The sequence below is a fragment of the Perca fluviatilis genome, chromosome 9, assembly GCF_010015445.1.
Source record: "Perca fluviatilis chromosome 9, GENO_Pfluv_1.0, whole genome shotgun sequence".
Lineage (NCBI taxonomy): Eukaryota > Metazoa > Chordata > Actinopteri > Perciformes > Percidae > Perca > Perca fluviatilis.
The window spans coordinates 24,265,698-24,281,989 of NC_053120.1; the positions used below are offsets into that span (position 1 = coordinate 24,265,698).

Consider the following 16,292-nt stretch of genomic DNA (forward strand, 5'->3'; position numbering starts at 1 on the left):
TGTCCCCAGGGCTGTCCAGCTCCTAAACTCCTCAGTAGCGTGTGGAAGAACCATACACAACCTCAACAGCCTGGCACCTCCTCGTCATGCTGGTCACCAGCCTGGTCACACACTGCTGTGGGATGGCATCCCATTCTTCAACCAGCATTTGTCGCAAGTCAGCCAACGTGGTTGTGTTGGTCACTCTGGCACGAACAGCACGCCCAGTGTTGTAATGTGACGGAGTACAAATACTTCGTTACTGTACTTAAGTAGAAATTTCACGTATCTGTACTTTACTTCGCTATTTAAATTTATGTCAACTTTCACTTTTACTCCACTACATTTCCTAGATAAAATGTATACTTTTACTCCGTTATATTTCCACTAAGCATCTTCGTTACTCGTTACTAAAAAATAAAATTAGAAGAAATGTGTGCAACTGCAATAAGGGACTTTTGGCGAATCACTGCTCCTAGATTGCACGCGACGCGCGCACACACCGCGCGCTCTATTTCAGCGCTTGTTTGTTGCAAACCGCCATGGAAGCATGAGCACCTACTGGAGCACCTACTGGAGGACCTCCCGTTGTCGTAGACCACCAGGCTCGACATAAGCGATGGCCCGATGGCCCGGGGCCAGTAAAAACGTATGTCGGGCTGGTTGCAGCCACAGTCACTGGTGTGTGCGTTACTTCACGCAGCACATGTAGCCAGGGCTGGACTGGCCATCTGGCATACCGGGCATTTTCCCGGTGGGCCGACGCACTTTTGGGCCGAATCGCCGATATAAATAGGCCTTTTTTTATTTTATGGCCAGGCCAGCCCATAAAGAACTCACAGCGGCCCATTGGTTAATTTTCTTTATTGGCACTGGCCTGACCCAATCAAATCTAGGAACCCCCCTTCCCCACTCTGGGCCGCAAATTTATGATTCCCACTATGGCCACGCCTCCCAGCCGTGAGACACGAGCTGTAAAATAGTTATGCTGGAAGTTTAGCATCCACGTTAATATGGACAAACGAACACTAAAGTGCAAGGGAGGTGCAGAGAAATTACAGGAGAAAAAGATTAAAAATCTACAGGCGGATTCCTCAAAATGTGCCAACATTTCTGACATGTTGAAGCAGCTACTACAGCAGTAGCTGCTTCAACATCAACAGCAATACCTGAAGTCGAGGAGGTAAGAGAGGGGCTGCCCTATACAGAGAAGCAGAAACAGCATCATGACGTGACATGAAGAAGCCGAGGAGGAGGAGGGAGATTGACCATGACAGGGCCATGGGTGTGCCAGTGAGGAAAAGATGGAAGAGAGAGTAGATGACGACGTGGTAAGGTGTAGGCAAATTAACAGGAACTGTGTGTTTGTGTGTGTGTGTGTGTGTGTGTGTGTGTGTGTGTGTGTGTGTGTGTGTGTGTGTGTGTGTGTGTGTGTGTGTGTGTGTGTGTGTGTGTGGTGTGTGTTGTTTTCTCACATCATAACGATAACAAGCAGTTTGGCAGTAACATTCAAGTTAGTGGTTGTCAGGTAACCTAACTGTTTAAGCTTACATTGAAAATGCTAGCGGTTAGCCTGTTGGGTAGCTGGAAAGTCTGTGTGATCTATAAAATCAGTGTTGATACAAGCATCAGTGTTCCTTGAATGGCTTAGTTAGCTTCTCTTGTATTGGTGCTCTTTTCCAGGGCATATAGGCCTACTGTACTACTCTCAGCTTTATTGTAGCTTTTGGGAAGGGTTATGGTTGTAGTATTAAGCAAAATAGTAATATAACAATAATGGCAATACAATATCAAATATCAATAACAAATAATAAAAATACCATAAATATACAAATCATAACTCTAAGAATGAATTCATTATTTAAGTGTAAAATCAACAGATAAGTCTTTAGACCCCTCTTGAAGGATCCAAAATGATCACATGAACGCAGAACACTAGGCAACTCATATCATAGAATGCACGCATATTTTAAGAGGACTGTCTGCAGGGAATGTGTCTGACCAAGCACGGTGGGTGTGGGCCGCCTGGGCCAAAAATGCCAGGGCCAATTTTTTGTCCCAGTCCAGCCCTGCATGTAGCCTACTGACTTGAAACGTTACCGAGGATTATTTTCCGCCGATGGCGCAGATGAACTAACGCTACACTCGTTACTGTAAGTAGGTATCCTACAATAAAACCTTCATGATTAAAGAGTCAATACTTATCAATAACCCACCTACCTGTTCTACAGGCAGAAACACGTAGAAACCCATATCTTAGTCTGCGCTGTCCACTCTCGTCCACCGCGCTGTGCAAACACAGCTCTACTCTGCAAACAGCGACTTTACAAACGAGCTAAAATGAAAGATGTAGTTTGTAGTCTAACTGTTTGTCTTAATTTGCAACCAATCTTGAACTTTGGACAAACTATTGTAAACGTAGCTGATTTCTAAACGAGCCATCCTCTCGCTGGAGCGGTAAACCTATGGATGTACTTTAAGACCAAAACAAATACACGTGGCTACTTAATATGCACGTGAATGACGCGTTCTTCATTGTTGATGATGATGCCAGTTGTATTATTTAGCAACATAATCGTCTTATTTCAAATTAGGCATACAGGACTAATCTGAGATCATTTTCTAGTTAAGTAGCCTATCTAGTTATCATTATGGATTTTTCATGTTTTTAGGGGTTTGGTTACTAATGTAAAAAATATAGCATTAATTTAGTAAGAAAGTGAAAATATCAAGATGACAAGATGATGCGTATTAGGTATAATTTTATTTTCTTTATTTGAATGTAGTTGATGACCCCTGGTCTAGCTTTGCTGCTAATGGCACAACATCCAGTGGCAGTGGCTAGCTTTTTTCCTGCTTTTATGTCCTTTTCCAATCACACCTATGATATTTCTTTCAGGGCCACGTAAAATGTAGAAGGGGCCAGCAAAACTCTGATCCATACTGCCCGGGGCCAGTGGGGATTTTTTATGTTGAGCCCCCGCGACCACCCCAACAATAGTGGTGAACTCGGTGAACAGGGTAGTGGTGAAGATAACGTCTTACACCCGTGTTGCAAGAAATGTTTCTGTACATTGATGTCAGCTCTAAACATATGCTGTTTGTTCTTTGAACTTAAGAGAATTGTGCCTGAAAAGTCCCTGAATATGCTTTATGCTTTACTATAAGAAAGCCACAATAAAAGTTCTAACCGCTTGCTTTTAAAAAAAACAACTTTTACTTTTACTTTTGATACTTAAGTACAGTATATATCAGATACTTTAAGACTTTTACTTAAGTAATATTCTAAAAGGTAACTTTCACTTCTACCGAAGTCTTTTTCTAGTACGATACTTGTACTTTTACTCAAGTATTGCTTTCTAGTACTTTATACAACACTGAGCACGCCCAAGCTGATCCCACAAATGTTCAATGGGGTTGGGGTCAGGACTGCTGGCAGGCCATTTCATCCTCTCCACTCCCACATTCTAGATGTAGTCTCTGATAAACCCCGCTCTGTGGGGGCGAGCGTTGTCATCTTGGAGGATAGAGTTTGGTCCCAGACTGTGGAGATATGGGATTGCCACTGGTTGTAGAATCTCATCTCTATATCTCTCTGCATTGAGATTTCCTCCAATGCCGTAGGCAGAATCTGGACTCATCACTGAACATAACGTTCCTCCACATGTTCAGGTTCCAGTGCACGTGTTGCCGACACCAGCGCAAACGGGCCTGATGGTGAAGGGCAGTCATGGCAGGACTCCTGGCAGCCCTATGAGACCGGAGATTGGCTACGTGCAGTCTGTTCCGGATTGTTTGTGAGAGAGCCGTCAGCCATATCGTCCTGTAGTAGTAGGGCCCATACTAACAGGTAACTGGGGGTACCAGAAGCTCAAAACAAGTGTCAATTGCAACAGCAAAATAACCTGTTTGGCAATGGCAGAGAAGATTTGGCAAATTTTTCATGGGCGCAACCCACATACTCAGTGCTGCTGATCATCCCACAAATGCATGTTCCTTCCTGATTGATGTATACTGGATGATTGCATTAATTTGTAAAGGTGTTCATATTATTATGTACAGACTCTTTAGAGGCACCAATCAAAATCATCTGCTGGAGAAAGAATGCAGCATCTGCATTGACATTGGCAGCAGGGGACGTCAAAAACTACAGTTGTTTTAGTAACCACTAGATGGGTGTAAGGGTCTGCATTCGCTGTCAGTGTAAACACACATTCAGTGACAATCCTTTCAAGTTAAATATACTTTCAGTCTGTACAGATTACAAAGATAATGTCTCTCTTTTGTGCAGTGACTGAAAATCAATATATATATATTTATGTATCTATTTATATTGTTTACCATTTATTCCCTTGTCTGTGTCATGAGTTGGGTGTAGCCAATCCCAGCCAACACTGGATGGCTGTGTAAACACTGAACATGTAACCAGACCATCACAGGGATAACAGAGATGCATCTAGTTCACCTAAGTTGCATCATCTGTGAAACACATTACACTGGAGCACCCAGAGGTAATCCACATAGTCACACAAGAGAACATGCAAACTTAAATCTTTTTTTATTTGTTGTTGCTATTTGCTGATTATAACACGCGCATCTGCTTGCATGTGTGCTTCTTCATCCCGTGTGTGTGTGTGTGTGTGTGTGTGTGTGGTGGAGTGTGAGTGTGTGTGTGTGTGTGTGTGTGTGTGTGTGTGTGTGTGTGTGTGTGTGTGTGTGTGTGTGTGTGTGTGTGTGCTTTAGCAAGCTCTCTTACCTGCAGTTTACTGGTTGTTTTGTGCGCACAAGTCTTAGAGAACATAATGGGTGTTGATCCCACCTGTCTTGAGCTGGTCTTGGACAACAGGAAGGACAATGTGAGGAGAGTGGGTGTGGGACAGGGCGGTAAACACTGGCCAGCAACTTCTTTACTAATTCACATTCACAGACATGGATGGATAAACCACCAGGGGTAAAGAGAGAAAGAATACTGTTGGCTTGTAGGAGGTCATCCAAAACTTAAAAAATGTAGGCAATTTTGCAATGAGTTAAATATTGGCTTTATGGGAATTTCACTCTGTATCATATAGTAGTATCACATTATAGTATTTTAGATATTATTTTTAAACAGTAGTTGAATTAGATTTGTATAAAGTGTGCGTTCTGGATTACATCCAGGTATTGAAACTAGTTTTATTCTGACCTTTCTGCTTTAATTAATTTTAACGATAAAGGTTGAACATTTGGGCTTGGCACTAAAACAAATATCTCACAAATACATGCCTGTATTTGTGTGTGTGTGTGTGTGTGTCTGTCCTACTTTTTCAGTCTGTGTAAAGGCCGGGTCTTATCATTGCTCTCCTCTCTCTCTCTCTCTCTCTCTCTCTCTCTCTCTCTCTTGTCTCTGTCTCTGTCTCTGTCTCTGTCTCTCGTTCTCTCTCTCAGTGTAATAAAGCCTCGAGGCTGTGTGTCTGCATGCTGGCTGTCCATCTCTCACCACCAAGCAATGCCAGGACCAATAGCTGCTTCTGAGGTGGAAAACAAGTGCCGTTGATTATGGTGATAGGTGCAGTATATGGAGTCTTTTGGTCTTTGGTCTTCAGTAAAACTTGTGATTAAATAATATAAAAGTTTTACTGGTAAAGTGTTTTTTCTATTACTTTTCTCCTGAGTGAAGGACAAGATTCAGTCCAAGGCTGAGGAGCTAAAAGAGTGAGAAGTGCACGTTGAAAGACAGCACCGTGAGGACGCATGGAGTCGCTGAATGAAAGTCCTTGTCTCTTTTCTAAGCCCACCTCTTTTGCCGTTCTCTCTGCTCCGAAACTCTGACGTCTAATGAAGGGTTTGTGTGTGTCACTGTGACCTCACTGATACTCTGCTTTGCTACTTGAAGAAATTTTTAGGGCGATGCAAATGCAAGATGAAACAGCTTAATTCATATTCTGAATGAAGTGAAAGGAAAGTTGTTGTCAGCTCTCCTAACACATGTATGTACACATGATTACACACACAGAGACAACCCACCCATGCAGCCCACACACCAGCCCGTCTTCCCTTTGCAGTAAGCTGTTACTCATCACTACTCAGTCTGCCAGTCTGGTCCACATAGGCTTCCAGGAATGCCTCAAATACACAGTGCCTCATACAGTAAAACCAATTTCGCCAAAGTCCGTATTTGCAGCATTCAGTTAGACATCTGAAGTCACACGCTAACACACTAAATCAGATTATAGTGCTTTTGCTTGTGGGATATACTGTATGTATTGATTTAGTCAGCATTCAAGCATTGAATTTAAGAACCTTAGTATTGGCTACCTCAGCTCTCCTGAGCAGACGGGTGTATGATTTCCACTGTTTGCTTTTGCCTTGGTGGCCCTTGTTGTAGAAAGAAGCTAAGGAAGGACCCAACCAGTCAGTCAAGGGCTCCAAGTATTAAGTGGTTAAGCTCCTCTCTGTTGGCTAACCATGGTAAGCAGTGGAGCATTAGGACAGTGTTTACTTCTTACCTTCACACTATCCAGGCGGATCTGCTGGTCATTTTGTCCCTTTTAAAATCTACAAATCAAACACTTTGGGTGTATCACGTTGGATATGTTTTAATGATAGCTACAGAAGCTTGACATGAATGCACAAACAACTATTCTCACTGAAAATCAACACTTATCAATGCTGTTAAGTTAGTGTGTAATGTTGTGTTCACACCGGCCGCGTAAATTCGCGTCACATATACCCGTGTGAGTTTGATGAGGAGTTAAAATATTTGAATTTGCTTGGATAGGAGAATGACGCACAGTGTGCCAATCAGGACATTAACTTTCCCTGGCCTAAAAATGTGTGTCTATTCACATTTTTGCATTAACTTTGTATTTAATCGTAAAAGTTAGATATTTTTGGAAAGTAGGCATATTTGCTTTGTGGCTAAGAGTTAGATAAGAAGATGGACTTTTCTTCATTCATGTCTGTCCATTCAATATGAAGCTGGGGCAAGGAGACACTTAGCTTATCAAAGCATAAGGATTGGAAAAAGGGGTAAACATCTAAAACTGCAGGAAACGCTGACCAATCAGAGCAGACTGGGCTTTTTCGAGAGGGATTCTTAAATAAACAGTTGCTAAAACGTTTCAGAAGGAGGACAAATAAAAAATACAGGTTTATTCAGTTTAGTTTGAGAAAAATAATGTGTTTTTTAACATTAAAGGTGCAATATGTAACACTGACAGCTAGTGTTTAAAATAGTTACTGCAGTACAAATTCAAAATACTGGAGAGAGTCGTCTCCCTCGCCCCCTTCTCCCCAGACTAGAAGTTCACGTTGGTTGCCAGGCTCAGACCGCAGCATCTACAACAATGTTGCTAGATGCTTGTCTCACATAGCCAGACATTACTTTACAGCACAGCAAGTAGCTAACGTTAGATGCTGGCTATATTGACAGTCATAAAATCCTGTGCTCAAGCAGAGCTCTGTATGTTACCCAACTGACAGACACACTTTTTCGCCTTAGAATTATTGTAGGAACCGCTAAAAACACCACAACCTCGCCGTCCTCTCCACCCAACTGACAGACACACTTCCTCGGCCTAGTATTATGGCAGGAACCGCTAAAAACACCACAACCTCGCCGTCCTCTCCACCCGACGGACAGGCACACTTCCTTGGTTTAGATTTACGGTGGGAACCGCTAAAAATAATACTAACGTTAGCTACCTTGCCGTCCTCGCCACCCGACTGAACACACTTTATCGGCTTAGAATTACGGCAACAATCGCTTAACACACTGCAACAGGCTACACGTTGTAAACAGCTGTGGCCTGCTTGCCTGGTCCCCCGGTAACGTTAGCTAGCAGTTAGGCGGCATTAGCCAGGACCAGTTGGGATCACTTTACTGGCTGTGTCTCAATTGTTTTTGAGACTAACTAACTCGGGTACTCGGGTATATAATTTAATGTGAGTATACGAATGTTGAAATGACATAAAATACCCATCCCTAGTAGCCATGATAAATTAGCCTCAAGCTAATGTTTACCTGTTCAGAAGGAAATTAGCCTACTCTGCATCCTTGGGCTCTAAGCTGTCTCCATCTTTCAAATACATCTCCAATATTTACTCGGGGTTTGTTACTTCTCTGGTCACGCAACTGTTAGAAACATGCCAGGGTTTATTTAGGTCGGTAGTCTATCTCCGTTGATCCCATTTGTTTGTTTGCTGCTTTCATGGCTGTCAGAAAAGATAGTATTTCAACTTAGCATGTTTCCTTAATATCTGATGACGCATTGGCGTCATTTTTGGATTTATTACAGTAAATATATTACATATTGGACCTTTAAAGCATGTAAACATGTTCTAGCAGAAAACCAAAATACAAGTATAAACCTGACAATGCGTATCGCATAATATGGGATCTTTAAATTAGTGAGATTTAGAAGTGCTAGTTGGCGGATTTTATTTCTAAATCCTTTGGACAGAGCCAGGCTAGCTATTTCCCTCTGCTCTCTGTCTAAGTTAACAGGCTCTTGGCTGTATCTTTGAACTTAACTGACAAATGATTTTACCAAAATGTAATCTGCAGTTTTGTAATGATGAAAAGCATGCTCTCAAAGCAACACTGCAGACTCCATGAAATGACAAAGCCTTGTTTTCCACCTCATCCACGTGTCGCTCACTTCCTAATTGTTTAATTGCAGTGCTTATCTTCACAGAATTTGACCTCAGCTTGGTGTTTACTCTTGTGGATAAACCTTGCAGCATCCCTGAGCTGCAGTGCTGGAGGCTGGCGGATTTCCTACATGTGTCTTGGGGGCAGTGGGGTGTTTATTCAGGCAGAAACTTGAAGATAATGCAGTGTATCTTCAATCACATCATTACAGGTCAAAGGTGTAGGCTATGCTCCCCAATAAATGTGCAATTACAGGAGAAATTGAATTTTGTGGAGCCTGTTCCTCTAAATGTAAAACTCAGGCAAAGACACGCACTTTTAAAACACACAATTAAATTAGAGATATTGTATGTGTTTGATATATAACTTCATGTGTTAAGCATCTATGTGAATTTTTGCGAATGACAGATGAGCACCACACAGCAAGCATGACTGGCTGTGTGTGTGTGTGTGTGTGTGTGTGTGTGTGTGTGTGTGTGTGTGTGTGTGTGTGTGTGTGTGTGTGTGTGTGTGTGTGTGTGTGTGTGTGTGTGTGTGTGTGTGTGTGTGTGTGTGTGTGTGTGTGTGTGTGTGTGTGTGTGTGAACCATTTGCAGTGCTTTAGCAGGGCATTGTAGCGTGCAGTGCAGGAGTGAGCAGATGCGGCCCAGGCCAGTACAGCCCCAGTACCCTGGTAATCCCTGCATTTTCAGGAGCCCTGGCCCGTACTTGATGAGCTTGAGCAAGAAAAAGGTTGCACTCTCTCATCTGTTTCTCTCTCTCTCTCTCTTTCTGTCTCCCTCTTTTTGTCTCTCACTCTTTTATTCCCCCTCTTTTTCTCATGCCCCCCCTCCTCCCCATCCCCTGGAGCCACTTTGCGAATGAATGGATACCAAGTGTTTACTCAGCAACTCTGCCTGTGACCTGTCCCTCCATATTTCTCTGGATTTCATCAAAAAGAGGAAGAGAACCTCCAGACCAACTAACATCTGAGACCACCAGAGACTTCTGGTGTACAGCTGACTGGAAATTGGGGACCGCTCATCCCTACAATTGTGACTTCAAATACACCTGTATTTAACTCATTCTGCATTTATGGAAACACACAAATTCTATGATTAGCCTCTGTCACAAACACAATAGTTGTTTGGTCTTTTTTTAATGTTTTCAGGGACATTTTGACACATACACATTTACAGCACTACAGTAATGGGTTTAAATCTCTCATAGAAGTGGAAATTAAATGTTTACTTCAAAGTGAAGGAGGAAACCTGCCTTGGCTTTACAAAACACAGTTCTAACTCACTAATAACTTAGAAATACTATAAGTTTGTTGTTTGGGTTACCAATGTCTTCAATGGCTGGTGTGACAGCAAGCCTGAGCTAATTGCTAAGTTGAAATATGTATAAAAAGGATAAAATGTGCCTTTTTGGTTTTTTTAGATTAACAATTTTTATTTTTATTTAAACACACACAATACATACAATTTGCAACACGAACATATCCCCCCACCCTTCGTCATCACCACACACCTAGACAAAACCCAAGAAAACAAAATGACACAGTAACCAAAACCATACAACAAAATAATAACAAAATAGACAATAAGCCATAAACCTTATGTATAAATGACAACATATGTATAAATGACATATGTATAAATGACAACACCATGAGCCCATCATACACGTCTCTCCCCAGCACAAAGCTTTTTGTGTGACATATTTTCAAACGCCACCACCCTAACATCTTACAGGCCCACTTGAATTGATGGCACCCATTCATTCCTCTATCCTCTTAAAGTGCTCATATTATGCTTTTTGACTTTTCCCCTTTCCTTTATTGTGTTATTTATCTTTTTTGTGCATGTTATAAGTTTACAAAGTGAAAAAGCCCAAGGTCCACCCCAAATAGACTTAACATCTCCAAGAGAAAACATTGTTCACAAACTGCTCCAAACAGCTCTATTGTAGTCCAGCCTTTACTTCCGTGACAAACGTTTGTCACTTTGTAACACACGTTATAATGCTCGCCTAGCTGCTAGCATGGCACGCCCTTGTACACTGCTTCTTAATGGCTAGTAGTCCTTACCTAGCTACTGCGCATCTGCGTCTCCCAACAAAGATTGAACAGAAGTGAGATGCCTCACTCTGTAGCTAAAACAGAGAGCTCAACACACAGGGTGAAAAGAGGAGCTGCAGCAACGTACAGTACAACAAAAATATGGTGTTTTTTGAAAATACAATTATGAACCTGAAAATGAGCATAATATGAGCACTTCAAACTAGTTTGGACCCAGCTTCTTATGTGCCTATCTATTCCGTTTAAGATTAATCCATCTCCTAGAACAAATAATCTTGGGCTGAATGGAACCTGGGTCCTTGCAATCCGACATAGGTTATCACGTATCCCAGTCCAAAATTCCTGGACCTTATCGCAGGACCATAGCACATGAAGTAATTGGCATCCTCTGTCTCACATTTCCAACAATTTGGTGTGTCTTTCAAACCAAGTCTAAACAATCTGGAGGGAGTCCAATAGAAGCGATGCATAATCTTAAACTGGATGAGGCGCACCCTCATATCGCGTGACATAGTTTTAGTATTCCTACAGATTCTGTCCCACTCCTCCAGTGTAATACTCAGATCCCTTTCCCATGTCTTTTTGAGGGCTGACCAGGCTCCATCGCCCAGGTTCTGCATAAGCATTGAACAACACCCAGAATGACCTTTTCCATATTTCGACAACACCTTATCTAAACATTCTGGTGCATTCAGGCTGAAAAGCTGGATCCAACTAACAGATGGCGAATTTGCAAATATCTTAAAAATTGAGACTTAGGGATTCCAAATTGCTGTACCACATCCTCAATGGATTTCAATATGCCCCCGAGATACAGATCCCCCAGTGTGACAATTCTCTTTTCCAACCAATCCCTCCAAAAAAGTTGAGAGCTGCCAATACATAAGATTTGGATAATGTTGTTGCCAATGTCACAGGTCAGCAGCATCATCATGGTTAATGATGATGACGACAATATCAGCTATTTTGAATTCATTGTAGCAAGGTGTTTACTGTATATATATATAAAAAAAAAAGTGGTACATGGATGTACAGTGTCTGTGACAAGTGTATAGGGAGCGTAGAGGTGCAGAGAGGTATTGGGAGGCTCTGGTGGGGTGGTGGAGTGGGTTTAGGAGGAGAGGGGATTAGCAAGAGGCCGCAGGCCCCGAGGCAGAGGGCCCGTTTCCTGGCCTGAGCCCCTGTTTGTCCTGCCTGACCTGGCAGCTCTGGGGGCAGATCCTGCTTGGATACAGCCCCGCTCCCACGCCTGTCTGAAGCTGTTAGCCACTGGCTGTGAGTAGCTAGCTGGGCTTAGTGTTGTCTGAGCTGCGGCTGGGTCGGGAGGGGTCCTATCATCTGTGTGTGTGTGTGTGGGGGGGGGTTGGGGTGCCAGCTACTTTGTGTTGGTGAGTCTAGGGTGACAAGGAAGCAGGCATCCAGTAATGCAGTGGGTGGTTATGATTAATGACTTTGGTGGGATTATTGCCACCATCATATTTGTTTATATCAGGAATGTTAGAAGGACAATTAGCCATGTTGTCTTAAATATTGTAAAGGTCATCAGTACAAATTGGTTACAAGTTAAAGACAAAACCATCATAAAGTTGTTTGACTAATATTATAACCATTCTTCCAAAAGAACAATGTTTCGTTGATGGTGGTGGAAACACTGTCAATTATGGTCCAAACTCTCCCAAAAGTGTTTAATTAAGTTGAGATATGGCGATTGTGAAGGCCATCGCTATATAATTCACATCATTTTTATACTTATCAACAATTCAGTGACCCCCTAATGCCACTCAGGTGTACCTTTAATTTGTTTCCCATCTGTACACCCCCCCACCCAGTTTATTAAACGTGCATGTAGCATGATGACATGATCTGTCTGCCTTGCTGGGCGCATTCCAGACATCCTATCATTCACAACAGTTTGCAGCACCTCTCCCCATGCTGTAAAAAGTGATGGCAGCAGGTCACCTCCCTGTGTATCTTCCCTTTTGTAATTAACGTCAACCCTCTATTTGCCTAAATAATCAATTAGAAGCACCATGGCATGCTTGTGTTTAAAGGGTGTTGTGTGCATGAACTGTGTTTTTACTTAAAGATCCATAAGATAACACTTCTTCTCTCTGGCCGGGGGACTGTTTGATTATCACTCTCAAAAATTGAAAATGAAATAAGGGGATATTTACTTTTCTTCCCCAAAAGCTTTGATAGCTCAATTGCTTGTTTTCAGTGGCTTGTTATTATTTTTCAATTGGTGGATTGGCTGTTGGGTTTGGAGTAGCACAGAGCAGCTCTGTGAGTGTTGTTTCTGCCCTGGATATACACAGAGCTGTCAGTGAAAGCAGCTAGAGAACAGTGGACACAGAGAGATAGAAGGGGTCATCAGTAAATCTCGGTTAGTGCCTCAAACACTAATAATGTGTGGTGTCTGACATAATCACTAAGTTATACGATCTAGGCTACCTAACTGGGCCATAACTTACCATGGACATTGAGCTGGCAAAAGGCCTTTTCAAATTAAAGTATTTTTTTAGTAGCTTAAATAAATCCTAAAATCCTTTTTTGAAAACTGCCACCTAGAACACTAATTATCCTAACAGCGTAACATGAAAACATACCTCAAACTCCATGAGCTCTTACATCAGAGTCAGAGGAACATTAAACTGTTCTTTTGGGTTTTGTCCTCCTGCCTCCATCGTCACAGGCGAGCCAGTGGCGTCATTCCTGCCTCGCTTTATAAAACTGTCAACGCCTTCCTCTCACCTGGACTGACACACACCACCCCAAACACCAGGACAGCAGGACAGGGGCTATTTTTGTCCAGAGCAGGAGATCAGTAGGCTAAACTACGCACCTAACTTGTTGCTTTCACGGGCATTCCCCCCCCCCCCCAAGCTGATCATTTCAACAAAAAGAAGACCATCACGTAGTTTTTTTTATGAATCTGGCAAATTATTCTTACTTCTCTGGCATGTGCAACATGACCGCTGAGACGCAGCACTCGCCCGCCGAGGCAAGTCCTATACAAGTCATGTCTCCGAATGTGAGCCTGGACTCGCCGCTGGCACCGCCGCCTCTGATGCTGCAGGCCCGGTCAAAGGACAATGTTTTGATCAAGTCCGAGCCCCGGGGAACCAGTCCAAACACGGAGGATGGAGCCGCTCTGGGGCAGACTGAGGAGCACCTGCCCACCGGGAGCCGCCGGAGGAAGAGGCCCGTCCAGAGGGGGAAACCTCCCTACAGCTACATCGCTCTCATCGCCATGGCCATTGCCAACTCTCCCGAGAGAAAGCTCACCCTGGGGGGCATTTATAAGTTCATCATGGAGCGTTTTCCTTTCTACAGGGAGAACTCGAAGAAGTGGCAAAACTCCATCCGCCACAACCTCACCCTCAACGACTGTTTTGTCAAGATCCCCCGGGAGCCCGGCAGACCGGGTAAAGGCAACTACTGGACTTTAGACCCCGCCGCTGAGGACATGTTTGACAACGGGAGCTTTCTGAGGAGGAGGAAAAGATTCAAGCGCACAGATGTGAGCACCTACCCCGGCTACATGCAAAGCTCCAGCGCGTTCACCCCAACCCCAATGGGCAGGCCCTCTTACCCGAACACCCTGTACGCTGGGATAGGGTCCGGGTATGGCTCCCAGCTGACTGCCACATCCCCGCATCCGGCCATGCTGCATCACTACCAGACCTCCGCCGGGGCCGGCCAAGGACAGCCGCGCATGTTCAGCATCGACAATATCATCAACCAGCAGACAGGTCAGGGGGTAGACCTAAACTCCCAGGCGCTTGGTTTGGGTCTGGGCCTGGGAGGAGGTGACCTGGGCTCCATGACCTCCAACTGCGCGGTCACCGGCACCGACCCGTCTGCGTGCTTCCAGACCCAGACTGGCAACCCCTCGGCGAACATGCTGAGCAGAAACAGCGGAAACCTCTCATCCAACCTGGCCGCCGGGTACCCGTACTCCTCCTCCTCGGCCTCTCCTCCAAACCTGCCCACCATGACCCAGTCCGGTTTCTCTCCGGGGAACTCTCAAGTGTACTGCTCCGGCAACCGGCTGTCCCTGCCGGCCTTGCGCCCGGGCTCCTGCGCCGAGCACACGGAGCAGCTGCTGGGCCTCTCCAGTCCAATGAACTCCTACAACAACACCTACATGAGACAAGCCAACTTTGCGTCAGGATTAGAGCGGTATATGTGAGGCATTATTTGCAAAAAATATATATATATCCTAATTAATTATAGGCCACTAAATAGTCCCATATTAGAGGAATACGCCCTCAATAAGAGATGAATATAGGTCTGACATAAAAATACTATTATTGGGATATTAGAGCCGAATATAAGGCCTCTATTTCAAAATGTCGTAAGTGGCCTAATTATGTCACTTATTAAACGATGAATTTATAAGTTCCTGTAAGGATTTCGGTGATTTATATTTGCCAGGATCAGACAAAGATTAGCCACACACAAAATGACCGAGCCTCATGATAAAACATTCCTATTTTAAAAGCCATTTAGATCCGTTTGACACATTCCATGACTGTTTAATGTATTTTATTGTGCCATTCATATTTGTGTTTTAGAGTTAGCTTTTACACGTGTTTGTTAGTATATTTGAATTCAAGTCTGCAGTTTTTCATGTAAATAGTTTGTTGATGTATAAAAACTTTATTAAAAGAGTGTTATCATTGCTGACGACAGGTCGCCTGAAATAAAATCATTTTTACAGTAAAAAAATAAATGTGGTCTTTGTTCTCGATAATTCTCTTTGTGAGTGAAAAACATTGGCGTTTATTTGATATGGCTTTAGTGTAACTGCAGGTTACATGTACGTACGATATCTATATATCAGTGAAACCGTTTTTTATTAATTACAGTCAAAAGGAAAACATGAGTGTCTTCATTAACAAAAATATTGTATCATATATAATTGTTATGTTGTTATTTTTATATTCAAGACAAAACCGGCTCAAAAATGCTTCAAATAGTAAGACTTGAACCATGTTTACATTTCCTTTTTAGAAAAACAAAACAGGCTATATAGGCCTACATTCTTTATCTTCCACCAAGTAAACATACAATTTGATAATTTAAAAGCCTAAATGATAAAAACAATAAGAACAAATGTAGTAGGCTACACATTAGACACAATGAATAAATAAACAATTAGATTAAAAAGAAAGATTAGTCCTCATCATCACATAATGAATTAAGCTGTTTAATAAAATGAAATGCAGATCACAGGAACGCACAATTAGGAATAATTAAACAAATGTATAGACCTAGTCATAACCACTCAAAGTGTGCTAATGAAGCACATGTTCTTATTTATTCAGCTACATACAGGCCGTGTAGTCAACACAGAACTGAAAACACTTTCACAGTTTGGTCTAGAGTCTCTGCATCTTCAACATCTCTAGAGAAATAATCTTCATCACACTTTCACTTGCAGGTTGTTTATTCTCATAATTAACTCCTTTATCTTTCATTCCATTTAATAATAATTATCATTTTAATGAAAATGCTTTATTGTTAGTTTGTTAGTTATGAAATGGATGTTTATCTGTCAGTTACAAACAATATTTTTGGATTTCAAGGGTATGGATGCACATGTAAGATATACCCT

General features: G+C 42.7%; 1 protein-coding gene across 1 annotated transcript; it reads left to right on the forward strand.

Annotated features, from left to right (window-relative positions):
• Positions 1-12,698: 12,698 nt before the first annotated feature.
• Positions 12,699-15,367, forward strand: foxe3 (forkhead box E3). The gene has a single exon (XM_039810519.1). The coding sequence runs from the start codon at positions 13,599-13,601 to the stop codon at positions 14,862-14,864; it is 1,266 nt and encodes a 421-aa protein (XP_039666453.1). The 5' UTR covers positions 12,699-13,598; the 3' UTR covers positions 14,865-15,367.
• Positions 15,368-16,292: the final 925 nt, after the last annotated feature.